The sequence below is a fragment of the Catharus ustulatus genome, chromosome 2, assembly GCF_009819885.2.
Source record: "Catharus ustulatus isolate bCatUst1 chromosome 2, bCatUst1.pri.v2, whole genome shotgun sequence".
In the NCBI taxonomy this organism is placed as follows: Eukaryota; Metazoa; Chordata; class Aves; order Passeriformes; family Turdidae; genus Catharus; species Catharus ustulatus.
This window is the reverse complement of record NC_046222.1, coordinates 119,801,114-119,829,037: the sequence shown is the minus strand read 5'-3', so window position 1 is coordinate 119,829,037 and position 27,924 is coordinate 119,801,114. Positions and strand designations below refer to the sequence as shown.

At 45.5% G+C, this 27,924-nt stretch overlaps 1 protein-coding gene across 1 annotated transcript; it reads right to left on the bottom strand.

The window, feature by feature from the left end:
• Nucleotides 1-8,923: 8,923 nt before the first annotated feature.
• Nucleotides 8,924-25,810, bottom strand: TMPRSS3 (transmembrane serine protease 3). Its single transcript, XM_033052736.1, has 13 exons — nt 25,793-25,810; nt 24,383-24,527; nt 22,749-22,859; nt 21,783-21,899; nt 20,601-20,724; nt 19,507-19,632; nt 17,909-17,952; nt 17,076-17,241; nt 15,150-15,319; nt 13,732-13,827; nt 12,687-12,829; nt 11,451-11,603; nt 8,924-9,008 (listed from the first exon to the last, which is right to left on the bottom strand). The coding sequence occupies exons 1-13, from the start codon at nt 25,808-25,810 to the stop codon at nt 8,988-8,990; spliced, it is 1,434 nt and encodes a 477-aa protein (XP_032908627.1). The 3' UTR covers nt 8,924-8,987.
• Nucleotides 25,811-27,924: the final 2,114 nt, after the last annotated feature.

The following is a 27,924-nucleotide window of genomic DNA, read 5'->3' as shown; positions in this document are numbered from 1 at the left end:
CAACATTGCAGGGCTGGTGACGTCAGTGGGGTACAAAAGGTGACACTGCTGCCTGCCAAGTTTGGGGTGGAGGGGTTACCCCAGGCAGGCACCAGCTGGGAGCAGGCAGCCCTTGGGAAAGGACAGCTTTTGGAAAGGCAGCTTTGGGATAGGACAGCTTTTGGGAAAGGACAGCTTTGGGAAAAGGAGTTTTTGGGATAGGACAGCTTTGGAAAAGGACAGCTTTTGGGAAAGGGCAGCTTTGGGGAAAGGACAGCTTTGGGAAAGGGCAGCTTTGGGAAAAGGCAGCTTTGGGATAGGACAGCTTTTGGGAAAGGGCAGCTTTTGGGGAAAGGACAGCTTTGGGGAAAAGGCAGCTTTGGGAAAGGAGCTTTTGGGAAAGGGCAGCTTTGGGGAAAGGCAGCTTTGGGGAAAGGACAGCTCTGGGAAAGGGCAGCTTTTGGGAAAGGGCAACTTTGGGAAAGGAGCTTTTGGGATAGGACAGCTTTTGGGATAGGACAGCTTTTGGGATAGGACAGCTTTTGGGATAGGACAGCTTTTGGGATAGGACAGCTTTTGAGGAAAGGACAGCTTTTGGGGAAAGGAGCTTTTAGGATAGGACAGCCTTTGGGAAAAGGCAGCTTTTGGGAAAGGACAGCTTTTGGGAAAGGACAGCTTTTGGGGAAGGACAGCTTTGGGAAAAGGCAGTCCTTGGGAAAGGCAGCCCTTGCAGGACTGCAGGAGCCCTCCCTGGGGGGAAGGATGCCCTGTGGGCTGGGAGCTCTCCCCAGCAGCTCCCCTGTCTCTAGGATGGCTCAGGCTCTGTCCCTGCCCTGCTGCAGTCCTCACACTTGAGCTGTGTGTGATATTTGTGTGATTCTCATGAGTGGCAAGTCCCCTGTGTCAGGACAGGTCTCACAGTGGCATCCCTGGTGTCCCACAAAGGGATGCTGGCAGCACTCAGAGGACTGTCAGGAACAGCAGTCATCACCCTCCTCCCTAGCAAATCCATATCTCAGGCAGGGACCAGGAATTTTGGGTCCCAGAGTCAGTATTTGCAATGGGAAGGGAATTAATTAATCACCTGAAGCAGCATTTCTGAATTTTCAGCCTCAATCTGCCAGTGACCAGAGCTGTTGCTGGCCAGCACAGCAGCTGCCAAACAAAAAAAACCTTTATAAATATGAACACGTGTCCATGCATATACATGGGTGAACAGAAAAGGGAAGTCACATAATAAAGGAGCATCTCTACTTGAAAACAAAAAATCGTTTGGCTGCATGGTCCAGGATGGTCCTGGCTTTGTTTAAAATGACTGTGGACTGAGAAAGCTGGGAAGGGCTGATCCCAGAGCAGCACAGGTGCAGCACATCTGGCACTGCACAGGCAGGGCTGCCAGAGGGAAAGACCTGGCATTTGTCAGCACATGGACTGGGATGCTCCCAGTTTGCTCCATCTGCTGCTGGCAGGGAGGGCAGCAGCTCTGAGTCCTCACAGCCCCTGAGGCAGAGAGGTGTGCTCTGCCTCTGCAGCCACTGCAGAGAGGGTCTGGTGGGGAAACAGGGCTTGAGTTTCTCTGTGGAGCCCAATCTCCACCAAAAACACTTTTTGGGTGCTCCTGGACTGTGAAAGGGGGGAGCAGAGGGTCCTGGATGGAAACCACACATATAAAATTCTTTAACTTCTCCAAAGCATTTTTTCCATTTTTGCTTTGCTGGCTTTTGTTTATTTTCAAGCCTATCTGAGTTGGAATCTTCATTCCTTTCTCTGCTTTCCTCCTTTTTCTGCACACAGCAGGAGGCTCAGTCCCACCAGAATGAGGGATGAGGTGGCAGTGGGGCTGTGGTTCCCTGGGAAGGAGCAGTGCCTGGTGCCAGACATCACTGCAGCAGGGCACCAGGATCTGCTGCCAAAACCTGTCCCAGTGCAGGGACAGGGCAAGGATGCCAAGGACAGACTGGGACTGTGACAGGGACACAGGGTGGGACAAGAGGCTCCACCCCAGAGGGGTGAGGAGCTGAGGAGGAGGAGAAGGTGCTGCCTTTGGAAGGGAATGAAGGCTTCAAGTTGTCTTACACCTTGGGTTCTGCCTGTTTTGTGCAAGCAGGGAGCACATCTGCCCTCCTCCCTTTCCCAATCCTCAGTCCCTCCATGCCCTGGTTTTGGCTGGGATAGAGTTAATTTTCCTCTAGTAGCTGGTACAGTGCTGTGTTTTGGGTTTAGCAGGAGAATAATGTTGGTAACACACATGTTTTGGCTGGATGTTTTGGTTGTTGCTAAGTGGTGATCACCTTAAACCAAGGACTTCTGATCCCCCTGTGCCAGTGAGGAGCTGCACAAGGAGCCACCAGGGACAGCACACAGGTGATGTGAAGCAGCCAAAGGGATATCCCATGCTGTGGAACCTCATACTCCATGAAACTGGGGAAAGCTGTCTGTGAGGGGCTGGGCTGGGCTGGGCTTTAATCAGTGGGTGGTGAGCACTGGGCATCACTTGGGTTTAATTTCTCCCCCTCTCTCCCTTTCATTGTTGTTGTGGTTTTTATTAATATTTTTCTTTTCAGTTATTAAACTGTTCTTGTCTCAACCCACAGGTTTCACCTTTTCTTTCTGATTCTCCTCCCCGCTGTGGCAGGGAGGGGAATGAGGCAGCTGCGTGGGACTGGAGCTAAACCTCAACACTCCTGAACCTGCTGGGCAGAATTTGAGAGAGAAACTGCAGGAGAAACTCCTGGAACAGCGATAGCAACATCTGACAGGTTTTGTGCAGATTTGTGGCTGTTCCCACTGAGGGAAAAGCAGGGATGTGCAGGTTGGCTTGGCAGCAGCTGCTGGGCTGGTGGTCTGGTGGCCAATGCCATGGGCATTTGGGGACACAAAATTTGTGGAGAAAGCAAAGGGATTGTGAGGCAAGGAGAGGCAGAGAGAATTGGGGTATTGCAGAGGAGGAGCCATAAATTCAGGGATTACCGTGGGGTGGGTGGATGTGGGGCTGCAGAGCCAGGGAGGGGCAGGGACACAGAGCTCTCAGCTGCCAGGGACATCTTCTCCTCCTTCTGCAGGGAGAAGGAAAGGAGGAGGTGAACGAAATCTCAAATAGGTGTCACCTTTCTCTTCCCTCTTCATTACAGCCATGGGGCAATGAAGTATTTTGTTTCTGGAGAAGTTCCCTACCAGCTTTAAGGGTTTATTAAAATCCAGTTATCTGTCAGTGTCTAGCACTGGGTATCTCTGGAGAAATATTTTTATATGATGGTCTTATTTTTGCCCTGAGGCTTGTAAGATGTGATCCCATCCTAGTCCTAGTAAAAGTGCTAATAATAAGGAAGGTTGCTAAATCTCTAAATAAACTTTTTTTTTTCTGTCATTGGTGAGTGACAAAGTAGTTTCTAAGGAGAAAGTTCTTTTTCATTGTTAATATCCAATTATAAATTCAGCCTCCAATGGGAATAGACAGGTATTTGGAGATGTGGATAATAAACTGCTCAACAGATCTCTCTGGCCTCAGAGAGAATTGTTCTGTGTTTATTTATTTTTTTTTGAAACAGAGGATGGAGGCAAAATTTTGCTGTATGCTGCCATCTGCTGTAGGCTTCATTTGAGTATGAGCATTTCAAATTTGTTTCTGACAGAGTAAACAGTAAAATTTGTTTCTGCTTAGAGTAAAGATGGGCAAATAAATGGCATGTGGAGTTGTATGGAAAGGGTCTAAAGGATCTAAACCTCCCTTCCTCTTGACCCTCTATGCAAAATATCCTTGAAACAGTGGGAAACCTGCAGGAAAGAATTATGATTTACTGGTGATTTTAAGAGCAAATTATTTCCTCTAAGTGCTTCATGCTGTGATGCTTCAAGGCATTCTTGCTCTTTTCCCTTCTCATTTTTCCCTCCCTCCCTGCCTTCCCCTCTCACCTGGAAGCCCCAGGAGGAGCAATTTCTGTCTGCAGAGCAGAGCAGAGCAGAGCTCTGACGTGGGTGCCTGAGGCAGGGCCAGGCTCCAGCCCTGTGCCTGCCTTTCCCTTGAGTCAATAAAACAGGCTCCAGCATTAGGAGATGTGGAAATCAATAATCTTTTTTCCTCTTGCTCATTGCATTTTACAATTTCACACTGGCAGCTATCAAAGCTCTCTTCAGGGAAATGAATTGGTGATGGAGTCAGTTTTCTTTTGGTCAGGAAAAACTGGTCTGGTGGTGTTTTGACAACCCATAAGATTGGTGCATTTTTTTACCTCTCCCTTGCCAAAAATGATGCAAACTACTCAAAAACTTACTCATAAACCTGATGTCAATGCTGGGGCCACAACTTGCTGTCCTCTGCTGGGGCTGGAGCTCCGCCAGCAAGAAAACGTGTGACACAAGCAACAAAACAAACCTGGAAGCCTCTGCTGGTGTTAAACACATCAAAAGAGAGATTAGAGGCAATGATCGAGTGTGCTCTTTCAGTCCAGATAAGAAACACTTCCTTGTACCTTCCCTAAAGTCAAACACACCAGGTAAGCTCCTTTCTTACTGTGCTCTGTGTAATCTGGGGCTCTGGGTGCCCACAGCTCTGATACTGCTTCTCACAGGGCTTTTTGTTGGAAGAAATAAAATTTGCCTATGTTGGAAACTACCCTGGAAACTGAGAATTTTGTCCTTTCTGTGCAGTCAGTCACTGACCCCCAGGACAACACTGCTTTTGACCTGAGGAGAAGACTTCAAAAATTGAATGATAGAACTGGGATTATGGGTGTGTGGTTTGAATAGAAGTGTGCTGTCACATGGTGGAAAATTTAGAATTTAGGGTTTTAGAGCATAGTAATAGGTATAAAGCAAGATGGAGGTTTTAGGGCAGAGGTTTTGTCCTTCTTCTTCATGGGTTTGGGTGGTATTTGTAATTGGGTAGAAAATTCCACATTGCAGGCCACGGGGGGTTGGTTATTGGGTTAAAAGTAAAAATAATTTAGGTGTCCATTCTTAATTGGACAGTTTATCCTTAAAACACCTTGTAGACAGTGAGATACATCTCCATTTTTAGCTTGTTAGCTGGAAGTGCTGTAGAACTCACTGTATTATAGATAAGAATTAATAAACAGATATCTGAGTCTGAACAAGAAATACGGTGTTGAGCTTTTAATCCCTACTCTGGCAGAAAAAGAAGATAAAACACAATAGCTCTGCAGATCTTAAACCAGTGCTACAGTCGCAGAGATGCTGGAGGGTGTGGACCTTCCAGGGGTCCAATTAGGCTGGAGCCAGAACCAGCAGGATGCACAGTGCAGCACTTAGAATGAAACTTTTCAACCTGCTTTGTTTTGATATTGGAGACACTCTAAAGAGTGAAGAGCCAGATTTAATTTTTTTTAAGCCTAATGTACTGCTCTTAAATTTGCATTTACAGACTTACTTGCCCTAAGAGCAGAGCTGGGCAGATCCCCACCTCCGTGCTGGGATGTATCTGGTGCAGGATGTGTTAAAAGCATGTCAAAAGCAAGTTGAATGCATGTCACCTCCTAGAAGGCACTTTGGCTTCCTCAGACACCAATCTTAGGCTCTCATTTTTATGCTTATCTCTGCCTCTTCCTGCTTATTTGTACATCACAAGTGAAAAAAAAAAATTGGATTGGCCAAATGAGAGTGATATTCACCCATGTGATATTTCTCAGAATGTCTGGGAAAAACTGCACATTGAATAAAAGTCACTTGTGGATCATCCAAACTTCCCAGCTTTGTCTCAGGTTCCTGACTGAGCTGTCATGGTGACAGGAACAGATGATGAATGGCAAAGGAATTTTTCTTCACGTGCTGGACGTTTCCTGTAAAGTCCAGCTTGTGAAGAACATTGCATTAATTTCCTGACAGCCTGTGACAGGTTGCTGCAAGGCTGTGCCTACAAGCTCAGGTGTTTCTAAGGGATACTGAGGTTGTAATTTAACCCTCTGTCACACCAATGATGTGAGTTCACAAACCAAAGGCCGTTTCATCAGCCTCTTTAATAATGTTGCAAATATACACTCCCCTAATATAAAGGTCTTAAACACTCCCAAGGTGTTTGCCATAAACCCCTAATCAGGATTAGTTAAACCAGAGCTGCCTTCAGCCCCACCTGCCTTGGCAGCCCTCTGTACCTGCACATGTGGTGTTGAAAGTTATTTTTGTTGAATTAAGAGTAGAAATCCCAAGGAAAAGGAAAGGTTTGGTAACCTGTCTTAAAAAAATTATAGTAATTTCACAATTTTAAGCCGCATGTTACAATACAGAGTGTGATAAAAGGTATCTGTTCTATCACCATCTGTTGAGGGTGGGGGCAGTGATCCTGATCTCCCTGGGAGATATTCTGCTAATGGGCCATCCATTGAAACCAGGCAGGGCATTGTTCTTTATCTTTTCACAACCCATCCTTCCTCCAGCCAGTCATTTTCTGCTCATGGCCATTGAGTCCCACTGTGGCACTGATAAAATTACTGCATCCCATTGGGAGTTGCTCCAGCCAGGGGGAAGAGCCCAACATTTCTTACCAAGATAAAAACAGAGGTTTTGGGACACTAAGGGAGCCCCTTTCTCCACTGGACTCCAGAGGAAAACCGGATTTCTCCACATCCCCACTGGAGCTCCGGAGGGAAACTGCACCTTGTACAGGAGCACTGCTCCAACTGAGCCACATCTGTCACTGCAGGAGGATGCAGCCACCATGGAATGGGACTGCTGCCAACACCCTGCCTGACGGGTGTCAGGTTGTACTCTGACTGTGTCAGGGTTTGGGGTTTGTTTCTTTGTAGTACTGTATTTCTATTTTAATTTCCCTAGTAAAGAACTGTTATTCCTAATTCCCATATCTTTGCCTGAGAGCCCCTTGATTTCAAAATTATAATAATTTGGAGGGAGGGGGTTTACATTCTCCATTTCAAAGAGAAGCTCCTGCCTTTCTCAGCAGACACCTGTCTTCCAAACTAAAACAACCACTTTTTGTTCTTTGTCCATATATAAGCCGCACCTGATTATAAGCCGCACTTTGGGTTTGGACCAAAATTTTAGTCAAAATGGTGCGGCTTATAATTACTTATAATTACTGTATTTTAAATTCTCTGGCATGAATGTTAGTGGCATATGGAGAGGGAGGAAAATCCAGCTGTTAGGAGTGACTCTTTCCTGTGGCAAGGGTGTTGGAGCTGGATGACAGAAGGTGCCTTGCAAACCAAACCATTCCATGATTCTGTGATTCTGTATCCTGCCTGTAAGACAGCACAGCAAGGGGTCTGACAGAAATCAGAATGAGGACTGAAGGAAGAGTTGCAGGCTCATTGGGCTGGGTTTACCCAGATGTGCCTGTCATTGGTCTGGGGGGTCAATGTGGCTTCTGGTTGGGAAGATTTCAGTAGCTTTCCACATTTTACACTGGATTTCTCTTTAATACAAAAGCAAACCACAATGGATACTTATCATACAGTCTTTTATAGAAACAGAAGAGTTCAAAAGGAATTTTCAGGGATCCTTTGAGAAATATGAAATAACAACACTGTCATTTCCAAGAGCAGCACCCTCACCTCCATTCTGCTGCTGATATTAAAATATCAGCCATGCTGGGCTGTGAAAATGTCATCAGAACTAGCAATGAACATGAAAACTCTTCTGAAAATGTCTCATCTACACAAGGGTTCGACATACTTTGCTGTAGTTCTGTCATGCTTGTCAGTTGAAATTAATTCCAGTTTTGGTGTCAGCTTTGCAATAATGATTCCCTCTTCTTTTTAACAACATGCAGGCTTGGGAATTGCTGTTTCCATTGAGCTGCAGTTTCTTCAGGCAGGGTGAAAATTTTGGGGCAGTGTCCTGTGATATCAAGGTCTGTATCCACAGAACAAAGTGGAGGTGGACAGTTCCTGTGGGTTTGCTGTTTTCTCTCAGCTTTCACCTGATACATTGCAGCAAAAATTAAGTTCTGGTTCTGCCAGCGCTTTCTTGCAGCAGTGGTGATGCAAATACTGATTTAGAAGCACACAGACTGCATCCAAACCCACATCTCAAGCAGATCACCAGCACCTGGTCAGATGATAAGATCAATTTTGGCTGATATTGGAAAGCTCTGACAATATTATCCATTATTCAGCCCACACCATCCCCAGCGATCAATTCTAAAATTGACAACTTTCACCCTGGGAATTTTACAAAGGGCAAGTGTCAAACAATCAGGCATTTTCCAGCCCAAAAAAATAGCTGAGAGTGTTGTATTAAAATGGAAATTGGGAAACCACAGCAACATTTCTGATATTTTGTCCTTTTGTCCATCCACACACTGATGTCACTAGGAGGCACAAAGAGTGTGGGATCTGAGAGGAAAGGAGGAAAAGCAGGGCATAAAGAAGCTCCTCTTCCACTGAACTTCATTAATCTCTGAATTTTCCAGTCAAGTTACAACCTGTTGCTCATTTCAGAGCTATTTACTGCAGGAAAACACCTAAGAATTCGGTTTTTTAGGAACTTTGTTCCCAGTGACACGATAATACATTTGAATTCAGAGATTATTTGTTCTAAGACTTGCACATACTTGTCAAAAGTGCCAATCTTCTGCTTCCTGCTTGCTTTTGCATTCAAAGGAAGCTGCTGCTGCCTGTGCAACAGAGCATGGACCTCCTGTGGACCTATATGAATATTTTCAGGAAAAATGGTATATTTGTAGTCTGGTTCTTGGTAAGTACTAAAGTAACAGTGAGCAACCTGTCTAGTCTTTCTCTGCAAAACTTTATCGTGACAGCATTCAGGGTTATCAGTCTTAGCTTTCTTTTCTCCATGAAAAATTTTTTAGCTAAGAGTAAACATGCTGATGATCCATCACCCATCTGCTTCTTCCACCCAAAACAGACTGAATGTGCAACAGCCTCCATCAAGTGCAGCTGCCAGTAACAGAAAGAATTGGTGAAAGGTGCTCTGGGAAGGTCCAGAGCCCAGAGCAGGTGAGGAACAGGCCGGGTCCTTCTGCAGGGCTGGAGGGTGATGTGGGTTTTCAGGAGCCCGGAGCACAGCCACTCTCCTCAGGTCTGCAGTTCTTCTCTCTGGAGGAGAAAAAAAATTCATGCATCTGTTGTAAATGCTGGTGTGGCACCCCTTGAGCTCTGAAAGGGTTTTCCCACTGCACACCAAGGGAACTGAGGGGCTGCTGGACACAGCAGGATCACAGAAGCATGGAATGGTTTGGGGTGGAAGGGACCTTAAAGATCATCCAGTGCCACCACTGCCATGGCAGGGACAGCTCCCACTGTCCCAGGCTGCTCCAGCCCCAATGTCCAACCTGGAACTGAACATTCCAGGGATCCAGGGGCAGCCACAGCTGCTCTGGGCACCCTGTGCCAGCCCTGCCCACCATCCCACAAAACAATTTCTTCCTAACATCTAATTTAAACCTACTCTTGGTTGGTTTGAAGCCATTCCCCTTGTCCTGTCACTGTCACCCCAGGCTCTTGTTAATAGTCTCTCTCCATCTTCCTGCAGGCTCCCTCAGGCACTGGGAGGCTGCAGTTAGGTCACCCCAAAGCTTCTCTGCTCCAGTTTGACCTGGGCTGTGCCTCAGTACAGCCCTGCCAGGTACCAGCCATTCCCTGGGCCCCACTTCCAAAGGCACACTTGTTCTATTTTCTCTTGGTTTGCTTCAGAGTCCATGAAAAAGTGTTCATGTTTCCATGCTGCACCTGAAAATCATTTCTAAGGGGATGAACTGAGGAATTAATCTTTACATCTAAGGATGTCCCTCTGAAAAATTCCAATATTTTAGCATTTGGCTCAACAAAGATTTTGCTGTACTTTTGTTCTCCCTTGATCACTTTATAATGGAGATCTGTGATTTCATGGTGATACGAGTTCTTCATCTGAAATGTTTATATATGCAAATAAATCACAATGATATATTCAGGGGGAAGAAAATAAAGTAACATCGCAGGTCTTGAAGATTCAGAAATATCCTGTTTTCCTGTTTTCTTTGAGTGACAGCTAGGCTTGTGATAGCATAAATCTTCATGTGCAATATAAGTTGTGAAAACAGTGTGTGTAATACAGTATTCCGACGTGGGCTGAGCTGAAATTGCACACATCACCTTATTTTGGGCATTTGCTTGTCTGTGAACGTTTGATATTTGCAGTTTGGTTTGAGGAAGAAGTCTCCTGGACTGCTGGAATGGCATCACTCTGTCCCTGCACTCTCCCATTGCAGCAAGCTGGGTGTTGGAACAGCAGCTGTGTCTGCGAGGGCAAGGCTGGGGCTTGGGGTGCCTTTGCCACAAAGACAACAAAATCTCACTTAAAGCCTGTGCACAGCTCTCCACCTGTCCAGAATCTCTCCAGGGCATTGAAAGAGGGTTCACCTGCCTTGCACTTCTCCTGTCTAGTGCCACCTGAGGTGTCTTAGAGCCTCTGTAGGGTATCTGAGCCATCCCTTCACCTTCTGCAGGAACACCTGTGAGCCAGGCAGGACAGCCTGAGAGCTCTGAAATGACTCTGGATGACCCTGGTGAGGCAATGGAGCCCTGCTGGGAGTCCCAGCTGGAGCACAGTGCTTGTCTGTGCTCAGCTGGCTGAGCCCAGCCCTGGAGAGGTGCTGACAGCAGCAGAGCTGCTCTCCTGTGACTGGGCCACCCTTGGCTCAGTGAGGGTGGCTGCAGTGTCCCCTCACTTCCCTGTCTCTGTTCTCCTCTCTTTCCAGCCAACACTGTGTTCCCTCTGCAATTTCTTTGGTCCATTCAGCTTCCACTCCCCAGGTTTCTCTGCAGCAGCCTCAAATCAAGGCACACAATCATAGAGTGCCAAGGGTTGGAAGGCACCTCTCAGATCAGCTCATCCCAACCTCTCCTGCCATGGCCAGGCACAGCTCCCACTATCCCAGGCTGCTCCAGGCCTTATCCAACCTTGCTGGTCCATCCCTGGGGCATCCACAACCTCCCTGGACAACCTGTGCCAGGGCACCACCCTCATAGTAAAGAATTTCTGCCCATGTAACCTAAATTTCCCCTCTTTCAGTTTGTGCCCATCACTCCTTGTCCTGTCCCTACAGTTCCTGACAGAATCCTTCTCCAGCTTCCCTGCAGCCCCCTCAGGCTCTGGAAGTGCTCTGAGCTCCCCACACAACCTCTTCTCCAGAACAGCCACAACTTTCCCAGCCAGTCCTCCAGGAACTGTGTGACCTCTCCCAGCAGCTCCATGTCCTTCCTGCACTGGGGGCACCAGAACTGCACACACAGTCCCCTAGGATCCCTTTCCCTGATCCCATCTCCTGACTCAGCCCTTCCACACCTCCCTGCTCCCTCCAGTCCCCTCCCCTGTGATTCCCACCCCTGTGGATGTGCTGTCCTCTCCTCTCTACCCCTATGGATGTGCCCTCCAACCTTTCCACACTAAACCCTGCACCCAATCCCCAAACACCCCCTGGAATTTCAGCTCTGACAAACCCCCTGTGGCACAGGAGGACCCAGTGCCAACCAGGGTGGAGGAACAGGGCAAAGCCAGACCTCCATCTGCTCGTGGATCCAGTCCAGGAAGGAGGTGGTTCTGCTGTACACTCCTGGCTTGTTCTTCTCTGCACAGCCCACTCCAAAGCTCGTGGTCCCCACCAGCTTCCAGATACTCATATCTTCACAGGCTAAAGGCCCCCCACTATCTCCCTGAGGGAAAAACAATTAAAACAAATGTCAGTGTCCCAGAAAAAGAGGGAAATGTCTGTTTGGGGAGGTAGGAGGAGAGATGCAGTCCAACAATTCAAAATCTCTTGTTTCTGCTGTGTTCTGGGTCCTGGAAAAAGCACATTACAGCAGGACTTGGAGACTTTTGAGACATTTTTGAGACCCTATTTTTCTTTCCCTGGCTCTTGGCTTTTGAGATGGCAACACCAAACACATCTCACCTCCTTCCCTGCCTGCTTTTCCAGCCGTTCCCAAACACTTTGCTATGCAGATTCAACTCAGTGGACTCACATTAAGTACTGAGAACTCCCCATTTCATTTTGCTGGGGCAGTTTCCAGCCCTATGAGAACCAGAGCCAGCACAACAACTGGAAAAAAGAGAATTTGGAACAAGGCTGTCCCACTGGTGAGCAGGGCTCCTCCTGTGACGTGGAGCTGTGTGCTTGGGCAGGTTTCCCAGTGCTTTTTGTGGGGGGGGTTATGTGCAAAAAAGGGATGAAATGCAGATCTAGGCATCCACTGTCTTTGCTTTTTTTTTGCTCCAGGTGTGATTGGGATGGAGCAAATCTTGAAGTTCACAGAATCAGAGAGGTTTGGGTTGGAAAGGACGTTGAAGTCTGTGTAGATCCAAGCTCCCTGCTTGGAACAGGGACATCTCCCACCAGGAATTCCTCCCCAGCCCTCTCTGGCAGCTTTTCACCACGGGCTTTCTGCTCCTTGCAGGTCTCTGGAGCTGCTCACAGTGCAGGGAAGTGCAACTCAGTGCAGTGCAGAGCTTGTAGCCAAGGCAGAGAAAGGATGGCACTGTGCTGCAGCACACACAGCAAAATGTGTCTTAAGCAAATTTGGCTTCAGAAGTATCAGATAAGGTCCAGAGAAGAAGTATAAAAAGGAAATTGTAGCATGTGAATGCACATGGTCAGTGATTGATAATCGTGGTAAGCAGAATAAATGGCACAAACCCAAATGTTTGCCCAAGAAAAGCCTGGGAGTGCCTTCTGATAACTTATCACTCATGTTTTTCCATTTCCAATGAGCACAGTTGCAGTTTGGAAACTTCCATACCTGGCAGGTGTCCACTCCTCCCTTTAGGAAACCAGCACAAAGCATTGAAGAAGTTATGATCCCACCATAGACATCCCTGTGATTGCAAATTGCATTGGAAATCAGAGGAACACCTGCATAATTCATGGTGTCTGATGTGTCACCTGTCAAAAAAACAGAAAAAAAAATAGAAAAAAACCTTCCTGTCCTTGGAAATAATCAACATTTATAAACAGAATGTTTTATATACAAAGAATTGGCAAGGAAGGATGAAAGAAACATGAAGAAGACAATTTTATGTCTCCTCACTTACAGAACACAGCAATTATCCTTCCTGTAGAGATGTGGATTATCACACTGTATAAAATAACAATAAAATCTGGACATTGTGTGTTTCCACTTCAAACTAGACAATTAATGACACCAATGAATTAAAAACTTTCTGAGCACTGTGTTCAATACTAGTGCCAAAAACACATTCTGAATTTATCACCTGTTCTGTTAGTCAACAGATCATCTGCAAACACCTGATTTACTTTATAAATATTTATTTTATTTCATTCAGAGCCTGAATGGATCCTTTCTACAAATGGAAGTATTTGCACACTGCCTATTATCAGTTTAGGGGTTTTTTTATTTTTTTTTATGTGGCAAACCTTGCTTTCATTTTCTCCCCTCCTTTGGCTGTTATCTGTGGGTCAGGTAACGTTCTGTTCTTGCTCTCTGAACAACATGAACACGTTCAGTGACACGAATGAAGAGTGATAAAAAACAATTACCTGGCAATTCACCCGTTTTCACATGAAGGTGGTTCAGTTTATATTATTGATTAACATGACCCATGAGTCATGGTAAAAAAAAATTAAAAAATCCCTTTTCTTTTTTGATGTTGTTTTATCCAATTTCTAAAGCACCCAACCTGCCTTAAAACACGCATTTGCTTTCTGTAAAAAAACCATCATATTCCAGAAGATTTAATGTTAAACAGAGCCCCAACCAAATCTTGTATTTACTGTATATAAGATGTGTACATGAAGTGAAATCACCAGCAGACAATTTAAAATACCTCCTTCCACAGTTGCTCCCCATCCTGATACCCAACACATTTTTCCTGCTGGGAAATGTTCACCAAAATTGGGCAGACAGATTGGTTCAATGTGACCTATTAAAAAAAAATTAAATAAATAAAAGAAGAAGAAGGGAGAGAGAAGAGAATCAAAATTTAGCAAAAAAAAAAATTATATGTCTCGGAAAAACTTGAAGATTTGGCTTGCAGTGAACTTGTGATGAACACCACCCACTCCCCACATAAATAGCCTGGAAGTTTTCTGCAGGTTTTTTGTCTTGTAGCCAACACTGAGTGTTTGAGACAAAACCCACAGCAGCCCCATTTAGTTCTGGGTATGAAGCAACACAAGGAGGTCTCAGCAGGTCAATAAACTGAAGAAGGAGCAAACAAGAAATGCAGCTCATTCAGGGCAGATCAGAGACCTGGGGGCTGCTGGGGTGAGACAAGGAGCTGGCTGTGCACATCCCTGAAAAGGCAAAAAGGTTCTGGGAGGGGTCTCTGCTTCCCACCCATCAGCTCACAGAGTTTCTGTGTCTCTGTGCCCTGGGATATGGAACTGCATGTGATAAAATCAGTGCTTGATGCTTGCAGGGACAAATGGGTGCTGAGAAAAGGAAGGGAAAATACAAAATACAGCTGGGAAGTGCCCAGTGGTTCTGTTCTCCACAGTGCAGCGATCCCAGCTCCAGGCTGGAACACAGGGGGTTGTGCTCAGCCACTACTGCTCCTCCCAGCTCCACAAAGCCATTCATGAGCAGAAGAAATCAGCAGCAGCTGAGAGAACAAATAGAACAAAATCAAGCCTAACTTTCATTAAAAGTGAAGTTTTAAACCATTACAAGAGAATTTATTTAGAAAACTCTCCAGATGTGCCAAAAAGCAGCAGCTCCCTTTTGCAGTCAGCTCACAGTGATTAGGAGTTATTGGCAGGTGAGCATTTCAATTCATAAAATATTAATACATATAATTTCAACTCATTGTGTCAACTGCAGGTACCATCCTATCAAGAAAATAAAAGTAGTTTTAATTTAAAACATCATTATATCCAAATTGCCTTCTCTTCTCTTTGAAATTCAAGCTTGATTTTCAGCTTTGCACACCTCTGGATCCCCCAGTACTCACAGAAAGGATATGATAGAAATCTTTGTGACCTCCAAGCAGAATGAGGCAGAGTGTTTATTTTAGATAGGAAGAACATTTAGAAAGAATAAAGTTAATGTTTGCCTATTAATAAATGGCTGCAGTAAATCAATACCAGAGTGGACTGGGAACATTTTGCAGCACGTTGTTGCTGTCCATGCCTGGATATGGAGTACACAGGAGGTGCTCCCACTGAGGCTGGAGGGTTTCTGCTGGCGTTGTGTTTTAGCTGGGAAGGTGAGAAAATCAAGTGAGAGCTCACAGAGATAAATTACCATTGAGAGCAAGAGGTGCTGCCAGTTTCATCAGTGCTATGTCATTCCCCATCGTCTTGGGTTTGTAATTCCGATGGTAAATGATTTTTTCCACGGAATGTGGGTGAACCTGGGTGTCCTGCTGGGTCACAAAACCGACCTGAACACTCCAGGAGCTCGGCAAGTACAGGCTGGAACAAAAGAGGGAGAGATGTCAAACCTCCAGGAAAACCCTCAGGTTTTTCTAATTGTTCCCTGAGTTCATGGACTACAAAGCTCTAACTCCAGTACAGCCTGCTTCCCTCTCTATTTATAATGGCTGTGTTTTGCATCTAATTTTTAATAATATAGAAGTGACTAATCTTAGTAAGACACTGGGTCACTGGTACATTATCAGTGCAATTATCTTGGTACAAAGAGGAGAGTTTTTCACCAGCCCAGCTGTCTGTGCTCCTGTGAGACCCCAGAGCTGGCACACCTGCATCAGCCAGAGCTCAGCAGCACTCGTGGCATTTTCAAGGAGAAGCTTCCCTCCTGGAAGGTGTTTCTGCCCCAGTTCAAGAGCTGGCACATCCTTCAGCCTCCAGCAATGAGCAGCTCCTCTCCTTTTGGCCTCACACCCCTGGAAAAAGGCTCCAGGGATGTGGGCTGTGTTGCCATCCCCTTTAAACACACCACAACCACCTGGGTTGGTGGGAAAAAAGTCAAGGACAAAGGTTCTAAAATGCTGAATTCCTGAGCAGTTATTTATATGGCAACATAGGGCTCTAAAATAGGAATTAGGAGTGGGGTTTGTCTGTCCCATCTCTCTACTGGGTATAAAAACATCCTACAAGAACTTACTCAGAAGAAGAATCCATGTTGTAGGTGCATAAAAGTGGTCAGAAAATTCCCATTTTAGCTGTCTAAATGTCTTTGGTGAAAGTGGCCTGGAGTTTGTAAGAGCAAGAAGTGCTCCTGCATTATCAGCATCAAACAAGACTGCCAAACCAGACAGCTTATTATAATTATGTTTGCAATTACAGAAAGAAGAGTTTAAATAACTATTTAGCATCTATTTACAGCTCAAAGACCTCTTCAACAGCGCAAAAAGGAGCAGTGAGTGGCAAAGGGCACAAAGCACAGTACAAGAGACTAATGATCACTGATTGATCCTGGCAACTTGAAAAGAATCCTGTCATTCATTTTGGAACTCCAGTGGATCAGAGAAGCCAAGTACAAATTCTGTACGTGGAATTTACAGAAACTGCAGGTTGGGATGCCTAAAATCTAGCACTTAAAATGTTTAAAGATGTTTTCCCAAGGTGGTGGGAGTGGCCAGAACATCTGGAAACTGGGGCCCTGGGTTTGGACCACTTCTTGGGGAAGCTTTTTTCAATTAAACCCATGCAAAGAGAGAGAGGAGTAGCTTAAATGTTATGATGCCTTTTGAGGACTACCTAAGAACAGAGGCCAGACAACATTAAGGGAATAAAAAGCAGTTCTATTTACTGAAAGGCCTTCAGGTACATTTAGGGCAGATGAAGCCCCCCAGGGTTACACCCAAAATGAGTGATGGGTCACAGGTTTTCACACTTTTATAAGTTTGGTCCATTTGCATATTGGGGGTTAATCTTCCAATTATAGCCTTAGATAATGAAGTCATTTACCCCAATTTTTCTGCCCCCCAAACTCACTTTTGTTTAGATTTCTTGGGGCTCAAGACAGTGAGGTGTCCTTGATTCCCAGCCTGGAGAGGAAATTGTGTTGTCTGACCAAGATGGGAAAGCAGCAGCCAACACTCTGTATGGAGTTTAGAGTTATAGACTAAAGAACTTCAGGATTACAGACACATTAAAAACCAAAGCTAAACCCCCAGGCATCACTCATGGATGAGGCAGTGCAGCCTGCAGGTTGTTTTCAAGAGCCAGCAGAGCATCCCCTGAGCAGGAGGGTTTGGGCACTCACTCGTAGACGCAGTGGGCAGCTGTGAGGATCCAGAGGGGGGTGATGACCGAGCCCCCACACAGGTGGTGGCCCTGGAACTGCAGGCTCACCTGCCAGGGCCACTGCCGGGGGGACGACGCGTTGCCCCCCACGATCCGCGGCCCGTAGCTGGCCCGAGTCCCACACACTGCCAGGAAGCAAAAGTTATGGTCCAGAGAGGAAACACAGCCCTGCTTTGGGTCATTTCCCTCCCCTCTTCTCCCAGCCCTGCTGAGGTGGGATGTCTCTGCAGCTGGAGCATCCCCATGGCCCCATCCCCATGGCCCCATCCCCTCATCCCTGCAGTCACTCGTGGTCTGGGGGCTGTGGGGTCCATGTCTCTCCCTTCCCTGGAAATCCCCCCTGCTCTGCCCTCCTGCATCCTCAGGGTCCCACACAGCCTGGCTCAAGCACTTCCCTCGTGGTGTTGTATTTTGATTTTTTTTATTCCAGTCTGAAAACTAGGTGGCATGGAAAGGCATGGGATGAAAATTCAATTAGGGCAGAATTTCCCTTTTCACGCCAAGATGCCAAAGACTTGGAATTAGAGTGTGAGTCCATGGACTCAGCACACAGCCCTCAAATACACACTTCCTACTGGGATTCTCACTGAAATGCTCCTGCTATCTGATGCTCCCAATCTGCCCTCCCAGCCTCTTTTCACTTTCTACCATTCTTTCAAATTTTACATAAAAACCACAGTTTTCCTCTGGTGTGATAAACTGATAGTATAACATGCCCTGAGTACACAGTTGCTCCCCACTCTTGCCACACAGTGCATAAAGAATGAAAATTTCACTTTTTCTGATTCTTACCCAAGCACTTTAAGATGATCACATTGCCAGAAGTGCATTCCTCCCTGAGATGAGAAGAGAGCAGCATTAGCTCCAATTCACAAATACCTTGGGTTTTTCCAATATTATAACATTTTCCTGTGCACATAGATACAAGTACAGTAATTTCATGGTTATAAGCCGCACCTGATTATAAGCTGCACGTCCGGGTGCCGGCAATTGTCTTGGGTTACAATACAGGGTGTGATAAAAGGTATCTGTTCTATCACCATCTGTTGAGGGTGGGGGCAGTGATCCTGATCTCCCTGGGAGATATTCTGCTAATGGGCCATCCATTGAAACCAGGCAGGGCATTGTTCTTTATCTTTTCACAGCCCATCCTTCCTCCAGCCAGTCATTTTCTGCTCATGGCCATTGAGTCCCACTGTGGCACTGATAAAATTACTGCATCCCATTGGGAGTTGCTCCAGCCAGGGGGAAGAGCCCAACATTTCTTACCAAGATAAAAACAGAGGTTTTGGGACACTAAGGGAGCCCCTTTCTCCACTGCACTCCAGAGGAAAACCGGATTTCTCCACATCCCCACTGGAGCTCCGGAGGGAAACTGCACCTTGTACAGGAGCACTGCTCCAACTGAGCCACATCTGTCACTGCAGGAGGATGCAGCCACCATGGGATGGGACTGCTGCCAACACCCTGCCTGACGGGTGTCAGGTTGTACTCTGACTGTGTCAGGGTTTGGGGTTTGTTTCTTTGTAGTGCTGTATTTCTATTTTAATTTCCCTAGTAAAGAACTGTTATTCCTAATTCCCATATCTTTGCCTGAGAGCCCCTTGATTTCAAAATTATAATAATTTGGAGGGAGGTGGTTTACATTCTCCATTTCAAAGAGGAGCTCCTGCCTTTCTCAGCAGACACCTGTCCTCCAAACTAAAACAGCAACTTTTCATTCTTTGTCCATATATAATCCGCACCTGATTATAAGCCGCACTTTGGGTTCGGACCAAAATTTTAGTCAAAATGGTGCGGCTTATAATCGTGAAATTACTGTAACTCTTATATTGAAAGATATACAAATGCACAAACTCATCCAATCTAATCAGAGTCTTTAACTGAAATCCTGAATTTGGGAGCTTGGCCATCAGGAGGCTGCAGACCATATCTTGCCCTGCTCAAGAGGGGTTCACTCTTCCATGAGGGAAGGCTCATCAGCAGGTCTGAATCTCCTTGGATCCATTGCTCCCTTCTCACTAGAAGATAACTAAGAAATTCGTCAGGAGGAATAAATGGACCACAAAGGGCTCATAAACCCACTGGGAAATGTGTAAGGATCTGCAAACTGGAACAAACTGCTCCATAATGGAAAAACAGCAGTGCCTGGTGCCTATCCATTTGCAAAAATGGCATCATGGGACAAACAGCCATTTCAAACTGCTCATTTGAAAGCCTTTGATGGTTTTAATGGGTCTTGGATCAGACTCAGCTCATATTCCAGCAAAACTGGTGCTGAGCTTCGGTCCAAACACCTACAAAGTACTACATGCCTGGAAAAAAGCATCAATAATCAATATCAATAATTCCCCTTCTAGTGATTGCTCTTCCTGAACAGTTGAGCATACCTGAGGTTGGTGGCATTGTGCAGGGATGTCACTTGGTCAGCTGAGAACCAGTGGCCGAGGGACACGAAATGTTTTTGGAACTGTTTTTCAACTGCAGCCACGGGCAGGTCACCTGAACTCACGTAACTGCAAATAAACCATAAACACAGCTTCCCCAGACAGCACTGCAGCAATCTGCTTAAATAATTCACCAGTTCTGCTAATGAAAAACCACAATAATCAGATTCTGGCATTGGATAAAAGCAATTCTGTCCTCCCCCCATGCTCCTTACCACGTGCATGTATTTTTGACATAATCATGTGTGGAAGCCACACACGCTGAAATGCATTTAACTGGCAGAGAAAGTAAATTTTAATTGTAGTATTACAATGAAGCTTTTCATTGTAAGTGGTTGGCGCATTTCCTGAGGCACTAAGAAGCTTATTGTCTCCTTTTTCTAGATTTAGGTTTTGCAGCAGGGAGGATGAATAATTTTTAATTTTTTTCTTCTCTTCTTTGTTGAAAAATTGAGATGTATTTTATCCTAAAGGCAACAAGAATTTATTTAAAGAAGCTTTATACTGCTGACTACAACATCAGAATGATGCCATGGTAAGAAATAACAGAGCATCGTGCCAAATCACAGCTTCAAATCTTTCTCAATTTTGTGAAAGTTTGTGAAAGAAACAGTGCCTCTTCAGGAATGGGGTCAATCCAGCAAGAACTGCCTTGCCATGTTCTTCTCTAATTATGGGGCAGACCCTAGATCCTGTCAGATATCATGACATGAATTGTGTACACAATTTACCTACAGGGGAAGTAAAAAGTGGAAAATGCTCATATGTTTTTAGCCTCTCTGACAGGCTACTAGAGTGACAAATTTGGGCACCCACATCACACAGGGAAGATTTAGCCAAGCCTTTATATTTAGCCATCATGCAGGATTTATAGCAGTAATAAAAGGATATCTGCCACATACAAATACTCAGAACTAGTTTCCCCATCATCTCACAGAAGTGGATTGAGTAATTTTTAAGGCACAAACTAGGCTTCATTAGAAAGATGGAAAACTTGAGCATTTGTTCAAAATGCCAAGGGAAGCTGGTGTCCATACCTGGAGAAGCCCAGGTGTTTGCAGGTGGTGTTCCCGTACTCTGCCCTCCAGTCGTCGGAGCAGACGGTTCTCCAGGACCCAAAGGTGAACACTTGCAGCACTGCCCTCCTCCCACTCAGCCTGACTTTGAGATTCAGGACAAGAGAAACCTCAGTGAGCTGTGAGGATGAACATCAGGCACACAGAAGTGCCAAGGCACCACTGACCACTGTGATGTCTGTGTTTTCTGGTTCTGAGTTTTGGTAATTGCCTTTTTTACCATTTGGAGTCTTTGACAGAATTTTTCTGTGCTTTTAATGATTTATTTATATATTTTGCATCCCTCTTCCATTAAAGAAGAGAACTAAGGTACTCTGAGCCAGGGAAAAAAAAATATCTTTGTTCATGGGAATGTCAACTCTAATACAGGTTTTCCCTGAGGAAAACTCTCCAAGTGCTGAACACATTGTGCAAGGTTAGCTGGGGCCCAAGGCTCGTGGTTCTTGTCATTGCTCCTTTGCACAGATGGAAAGCTGTGCTGCCTCTTCACCTGGAGGTGCAGGAGCCAGGATTACAAGTGCACTGAGCTAAAACCCAGTTATTCTCTTTATTAATATTAGGGTCCTTCCCCTCCACTGGCTGTGAGCACCACATTCACTTTCCACAGCACAGGGAAGCACCATTTAAAACATCCCTGTTTTAAACATCCCAAAAAGCACCACAGAGAGAGATTCAGAAAGAAGTTACACATTTCACACATGAAGCAGCACTGAATGCACTAAAGGCTGATTTCTCCCATTCCCACATCCTTTAAGATAACACCAGGCTTTTACAATCTTCAAAACTGACACAGCACAAGGCTGTGCCAGTGAATTCAGAGCTCTGTATTCACACCATAAGGCAGTGGGGTTACACCTTGCAGGCAGAGGAAATGTGAGCAGTCAAAAAGCATCTGGGCTTCTAATGGAGAAAATTATCAAAAATGGCAGTAACAATATTCAGCAATCATCACATTTCTCTAAAATCAGTTTGATTTTTCATAAACTGTAAATCAGTACCTCAGAGATTGTTCCTCTGACGTGGTGATTTAAACATTCCATTGTTCTCTGTCTTTCTTGTCTCACCCAAACTCTTTACAACAAGCATTCCTTGATAACTTGCCAATTCTACAGCAGGAGGGATTTAAAATCAAAATTAAATTACCACATCTGTACTCATCCTCCCCTTCTTTACAGTTGAAGACACCATTGCACCTGGCTGATTTCTGGATACACTTGAAGGACGATCGACAGCGAAACTTCCCAATGCAGTTGTACTGGACTGAAAGGAGTGGAAGAAAACAGGGCAATGAAAACACACTTGGATTTTAATTTAACATCATCTGCCCAGATTTCAGCCTTGCTAAAGAAAAGCCAGATCGTGTATTCCAGGAACTTTTGAAATACAACCTGGAGGTTTCTGCACTGTGCTGCTAAAACTCATTTATTAGTAATGGCTCGTAGGAGGAGCCAGCCTTGCTGTGTGTGCTGACTCCCTCTGCACAGTTTGAGTTTCACTCAAGGGTGAGTTCCTGCCTGAGCAGAAAATTAGGGAGACCCTTTAGGAAGCACACCCAGTGCTCTCTCTTCCCGAGGGATGTCCCAGCTTCTCACAAGCTGATCCCCCTGTTCCAGCTGTGGGGACACATCAACGTATTTACCTGGGCAGGTCACACTTCCCAGCCACAACTAAACTCATTCTGCATTTTATTTTCTTTTGTAGAAGCTGTTTTTGATAGGGGAAGGTTCTTTAATTCTTTGAAAGTAAAGTCAGAGAAGTGAATTACAAGACAAAAATACAATGTGGGTTACCCACAGGGATTTTTTTTTACCCCCTGTTTCTAAACTCAGCTCATTGCTTAAGAGGAGCTGACAAAACTTTGCTAGAGAAAGGTGTCCTGGAGCTGCAGGTTCCCCAGTGTTGTAAATATTATATCAATCCTCTCAGGAGTGCCAGACCTATCTTATCCCTAGGTTTAAATAAAATTTAAAGCCATCACAGCAACAAGATTTTTTACTTCCACAAACAAGCCACAGTAGCAGTTTAATTCCATTCTCAGTAAAAGGCTCATGAAAAATTAAGCATTTCAATGGTTAAGTGAGAACTTCATAAATAACTAATGGTACTCACCACCCAGGCCAATGGCAACTGCTAGGATTACTGCAAGGAATAAACCACAGATATATGGGAAGTATTTTAGAGAGACAAGAGCATGGCACATTGAAGGTGGTTCAATATCTCCTGGAAAACAAACAGAGAAAGCTTCTGTGAGGTTAAACCAGCTGAGCTGGCAAAGAGATTGATCCAACATTAAACTAGATGTCATCAATTAACCCCTGGATGTATTTTTTGAGCTGACTTCACCTGAGGGGATTTGGATTTGCTTTCTCAGGGAATGAGAAGGCTCCAAGTGCTTTGGGGCTGCTGCTGCTCTCAGCCCCAAAACCCTTGGGAGGGTCTGAATTGAGCACCTGGCCTGTCCTCAGTGCAATCAACAATGTGAGCTCCAAATTTCCATTTTCATGAGCTGCATCACACTGGGAGCTTTTCAAGCTTATGAGCACCTCTGCTGAAAAATTGAGTCCTGGGGTAAAAAATGAAATCCAGACCTGTTCTGTCTGTGTATCCAACTTATGTGCAGCTCACAAATAGAAGTCCAAGACAAGAAGGAAAGTCACTGGTCTCTTTGGACTTGGAAGCAAGATTAACTGAAAATTATTGAAAGCTAAATTTGCAAAAAAAATAAAGCAGAATCCTCTAACTAGTCTCAAAAACTGTGAAAAAGTGATCTGTTCAAAGTTTTGCTATAAAGACAAGAAGAGAACTGAGTGATGGCTCGAGGTTCAGTCTTGAGTTTTCAAGTATAAAAAGATGCATCTGAAGTTAAAATATACATTAGCAATTATTGCAGAATACATTTCATGAGCTGGACCTGTTTACCAACCACTGACTTCCAGAGCTGACCTCTACTTAGTGGTATTGCCAGTCTGGAAGAAAACAAGAGATTCTGCTGAAAATAACGAGCAGCTCACTTGTCTCAAACGTATTCTGATCTACAAAGGGCAAACTGTGGGGAAATGGCAAACACAGCCAGGTCATGAGTGCACTCAGGAACTGGCAGAACCTTGTCTTTAATTTTAGTTCCTCCAGCTCTCCACTTCCCTGTTCCTCAGGCTTTATAATTGAGATTGGCAGATACAATCAGGCAAGGATAAGGAGTGTCTCTCCAAGGGTTTACAGACTCTGGTAAAACCCAGCTTCCTCAGACTCTCAGCAGCAGCAGCTGAGTAACTGGTTTTGGCAATGGAGTTGGAGTCTGGCATGCCAAAAACCTTAGACAGCTGTAGCAGCTAATGGACTGGAAAATTAAATTGCTCTATTTTCATTCTGGAAGAACAGCCTGCCTCTGTTGGAGCCCATGGCTATTTTGAAACCGATGGGAAGCAGCAAACAGACATGCTAACCCTCCAAGTCTGCTGCACTGTATATTCAGGTTTCTTAATGGACCAATCTCCAGGTTGGCAGAATTTCAAACAAACCATTCAAAAACGTGTCTGAAAAGCGTGGGGAAACGTTTTGCTTCTGTGTGAATAATCTGGCTGTGAGAAATGCTTGGGTGTGCAAGTCAACACAAGATGTCATCACATCACTGAGCTGACAAACCTCACACCTGGGGGAGGAAGGTCGAGTTTCTCCCTCCCCAGTGTGACTGCTTTGGCACACAGTGGCCATGGGGATTGCAAAGGGCTGTGGATTGTCCCTACCAGATCCATCTGCACTTGGGTCCACTCTTGCTTGTGGGATGAAGAAAAACCTTTTGAAGGTAAACTGGATTTGTGGTACTGGCGGTTCATCTTCTGTAACAGAGATGATTTCAAGACTTCCAGTAGTGGGATTTGTCTCTTGAACCTGACTCAACAGGAGAAGAAAAAAGAAGAAAAAAAGAAAATGATCATTATAATGTTGTCATAGAGTCACAGAATGGTTTGGGTTGGAAGGGACCTTAAAGATCATCCAGTGCCACCCCTGCCATGGCAGGGACACCTCCCACTGTCCCAGGCTGCTCCAGCCCCAGTGTCCAACCTGGAACTGAACATTCCAGGGATCCAGGGGCAGCCACAGCTGCTCTGGGCACCCTGTGCCAGCCCTGCCCACCCTCACAGGGAAGACTTTCTTCCTTGTTTACCCTTGGGCACCAGAAGGCCACAACAGGGTCTCTCTGGAGAGAGAAGAGGTCTTTTCTCCAGGATGAAAAACACCAACTCTCTCAGCCTTTCCTCATAGCAGAGGCGCTCCATCCCTCTGAGCACCTTCCTGGACTCACTCCAGCAAGGTCCACGTCCTTCCTGTGCTGGGAGCCTCAGAGCTGGACACAATACATTGTTACATACTTAATTTTCATGAGAGAAGCACCTATAATTAATTTACCAGCAGCTACTGAGGTTAGTTTTTGTTTAGATTTGTCTAAGCACTGGAGCTACTTTTAATAACTCACACTGGAGGTGTGAATCCATCCCCTGCTCTACACTGCAATAGGAAACAAGAGAAAGACTAAAATGCATAGGACAGCAGCACAGCACCTGACAGGATCCTCACCCAGGGGAATTTTACTCCAGGTAAGCTTTTGATGACTTACTAGGGAAAAAAACTGAAGTTAGCTACATTAGAATTTGGGGCAAATAGATTTGAAATGCTATTTTCTGACTCTGGTTCTGCACAGTGGCAAAAGGACTCAGATTTTTTTAACTCAGTGGTGTGAAATAGGTTCAGGTTTGTTAAAGACAGTGGAGCTGGTAAGCTGTAAAAGCAGCATGTTTGCAGAGTCAGTCCCAGAAAATGCTTACAGTGACACATTTTAGGCAAAGAATACACGTTTTATCTGTGACATCATATCTATAATGGAATATAACCTGGAGTACTTTTTCACCTTTCAGCAATAAAGCTTATGCTATTCTATTTGGTAAAATTTCACCTACATTTCAATGAACATAAATTAAACTTCATAGACAATCTGCCAGCATGATTGTTAAATATTCAAACCAAAAAGCCTTCTAGCTGGTGCATAATTTGCCCATCAGGAAACAAAACAGCATTGTGAATTAGATTACATGCAAGCCAGATGCTGGCATTTCGCTTGTTCAGAAGCTATCACATGCTCCCAAAGCTTCACTCACCTCTTCCTGAGAAGTCATAGTTAAAAGCAAAGCTGTTTTCCTTCTTCATCATCGAAAGCAGCCCAGAGGAAGCTCGGAGTTTGCTGAGCCGCTCTGCTCGGGGAGGGTTTCCAGGCGGCCGCGGCATCGCGGGCACAGCCCGTGTAACCCAACCTGGAGAGGGTATCGGGTGGCCCCGGATGGCATGGCGACAGAAAGGGGAGAGAAAAATTCAGCACGCTGTTTAATTAGCCTAAGAACACCAGGCAACGTGGTGGGATTGCAAACCTCCCTGTAATCCCCTAGCAAAGGAGCCCCAGGAACATCACAAGAGTGCTCGTGTAGTAATTATGTCGAGATGGACTGGACTAGCATCACTACCAGTCCTTTATTAAAAACTCTTCATGCCTTCTCTGAGGCAACTCTGACTCCTTTTCTTACAGGCAGCTCCACACGGCACTGATTCCTTCTCTCCTCTCTACAAGTTTCCTTCTTCCATTTACATAACTGGCTAAACCCCAGCCTGTCCCTTTCCTGCCCACCTGTCTGTCCCTCACACAGCATCTTCTTACCTTGCCTGTCCCTTGCACAACCACATGTCCCTTCCTGCTCACAGCACAGCCAGCACACCCCATCCCAAACTGCAGCAAATTCTGGGTCTCAGTCTCCAACTACAAGCACAACTTACTCTTGAACTTACTCTTCTAACCCCCATCCTCATTGGGCAGGCAAGGCTGTTTCCACTGCTCAGTAATCATCACAGCTGTAATCCATTGGGGGAGATTGCCCTCTTTATCCTTTCAACCTCCTTCCCACAGGCTTGCTCATCCTCTGGCAAAACCCTGAACCCCTAGAGCTGTGGGTGGCAGAGAGCAGCAGCCCCAGGGTTTCATCTCTCCAGCACACAAAGCTCAGGGACTCCCCTTGCTCCTCCTTGGCTTGGTTTAGCCTTTGCCATGTGCCTGCACAGGGGTTTTTGAAAAAGAGCATCTCATGTTGCTGAAGGACCAACTCAGTTGTAGTCTGATTTAGAAAATAGAAATGTATGTTCAGCTGCAAGGAATGCTCAAGAGTAGTAATAATTTGGCTGGGTTGTTTTCACTTAGAAGAGAGATTCCTGATGGAGAGAGGAGTGGAGAGAAGAAGGAGAAGGAAGGATGATGCAAAAAGCCACAGGGGTGCAAGTGAAACAAGGCTCCTGAGAGGCCAGGGATGAAATGGAAGTTTTCCATGATAAAACCCAAGTCCCTGGAATATGGCTGAGATGAGAGAAGCTCTTCAGTCCCATTTCTGTGCACGATGGAGACTGGCACTTCAAAGGAGAGAACACCACATTGTGATCCTGTTAACTTAAGCCATGACATCAGGAATCCTTCATCATCTCCTGTGTCACTCCTCCAGCAGCCTTCCCTGGAAATGGGCACACTCTCCCCACCAGGCTGCAGATAGTTCTGATGGCTCTCCAAATGGCAGGAGAACAGCTCAGGCTGGCCAGGTGTCCCAGGGGGAACTTCAGCCAACGTGGGGAAAACACAAGGGCTCATTTCAGGTGACCCTTTCAGTCCATGGGTGAGGGAACACTGATACCTGCAATGAGCACAGAAAAATCTGTCTCCAACCAGCTCACCCACTCTGGCTGTGCTGGGAAGGCTGGGCACCAGCCAGGGCAGCTCTGCAGAGGCTCCCACAGTGGGACTGGCACCACTGAAAGGACAAGTTCTCCTTCCAGCTTCCTTGGCTGCTCCAAGCTCAGCCTCAGGGCTAGATGGGACATTGGGTTTAATCTTCTACAGTTTGGTTGCTCATTGCCTTTACTGAGAAGACCAAAGCAGGAGCCACATATGACATGGGCAGGAGGACTTGAAAACTGAGCCCAAAAGGAAAGTTTTGGCCTGCAGACTAAATTTCCTACATGCTGCAGGGCAGCCCCACTTGTTCCCCCCTGGTGCAGTTGCAGCTCTGTAACAGTGATGTTTGCACCACTCAATTAGCGGCTTGTCTGGAGTTTCTTGTGCCTTCACTCAGAGCCAGAATTAAAATACATGAAGGAAATGGATTTTTCTCATGTTCAGGCTTGGTTGTTTATTAAATCTTATCTAAAGTGCAGAAAGTTCAGCAACACTTCCAGCTACCAGCTGAAAGTAAGGAAAATG

Coding starts and splice junctions, on each gene's coding strand:
- TMPRSS3 (XM_033052736.1), bottom strand. Junction 13,828..15,149: donor AGCACCTCTTGCTCTCAATG/GTAATTTATCTC, acceptor TTTTTTTAATAG/GTCACATTGAACCAATCTGT. Junction 11,604..12,686: donor GAGGAGTGGACACCTGCCAG/GTATGGAAGTTT, acceptor TTTTTCCCTCAG/GGAGATAGTGGGGGGCCTTT.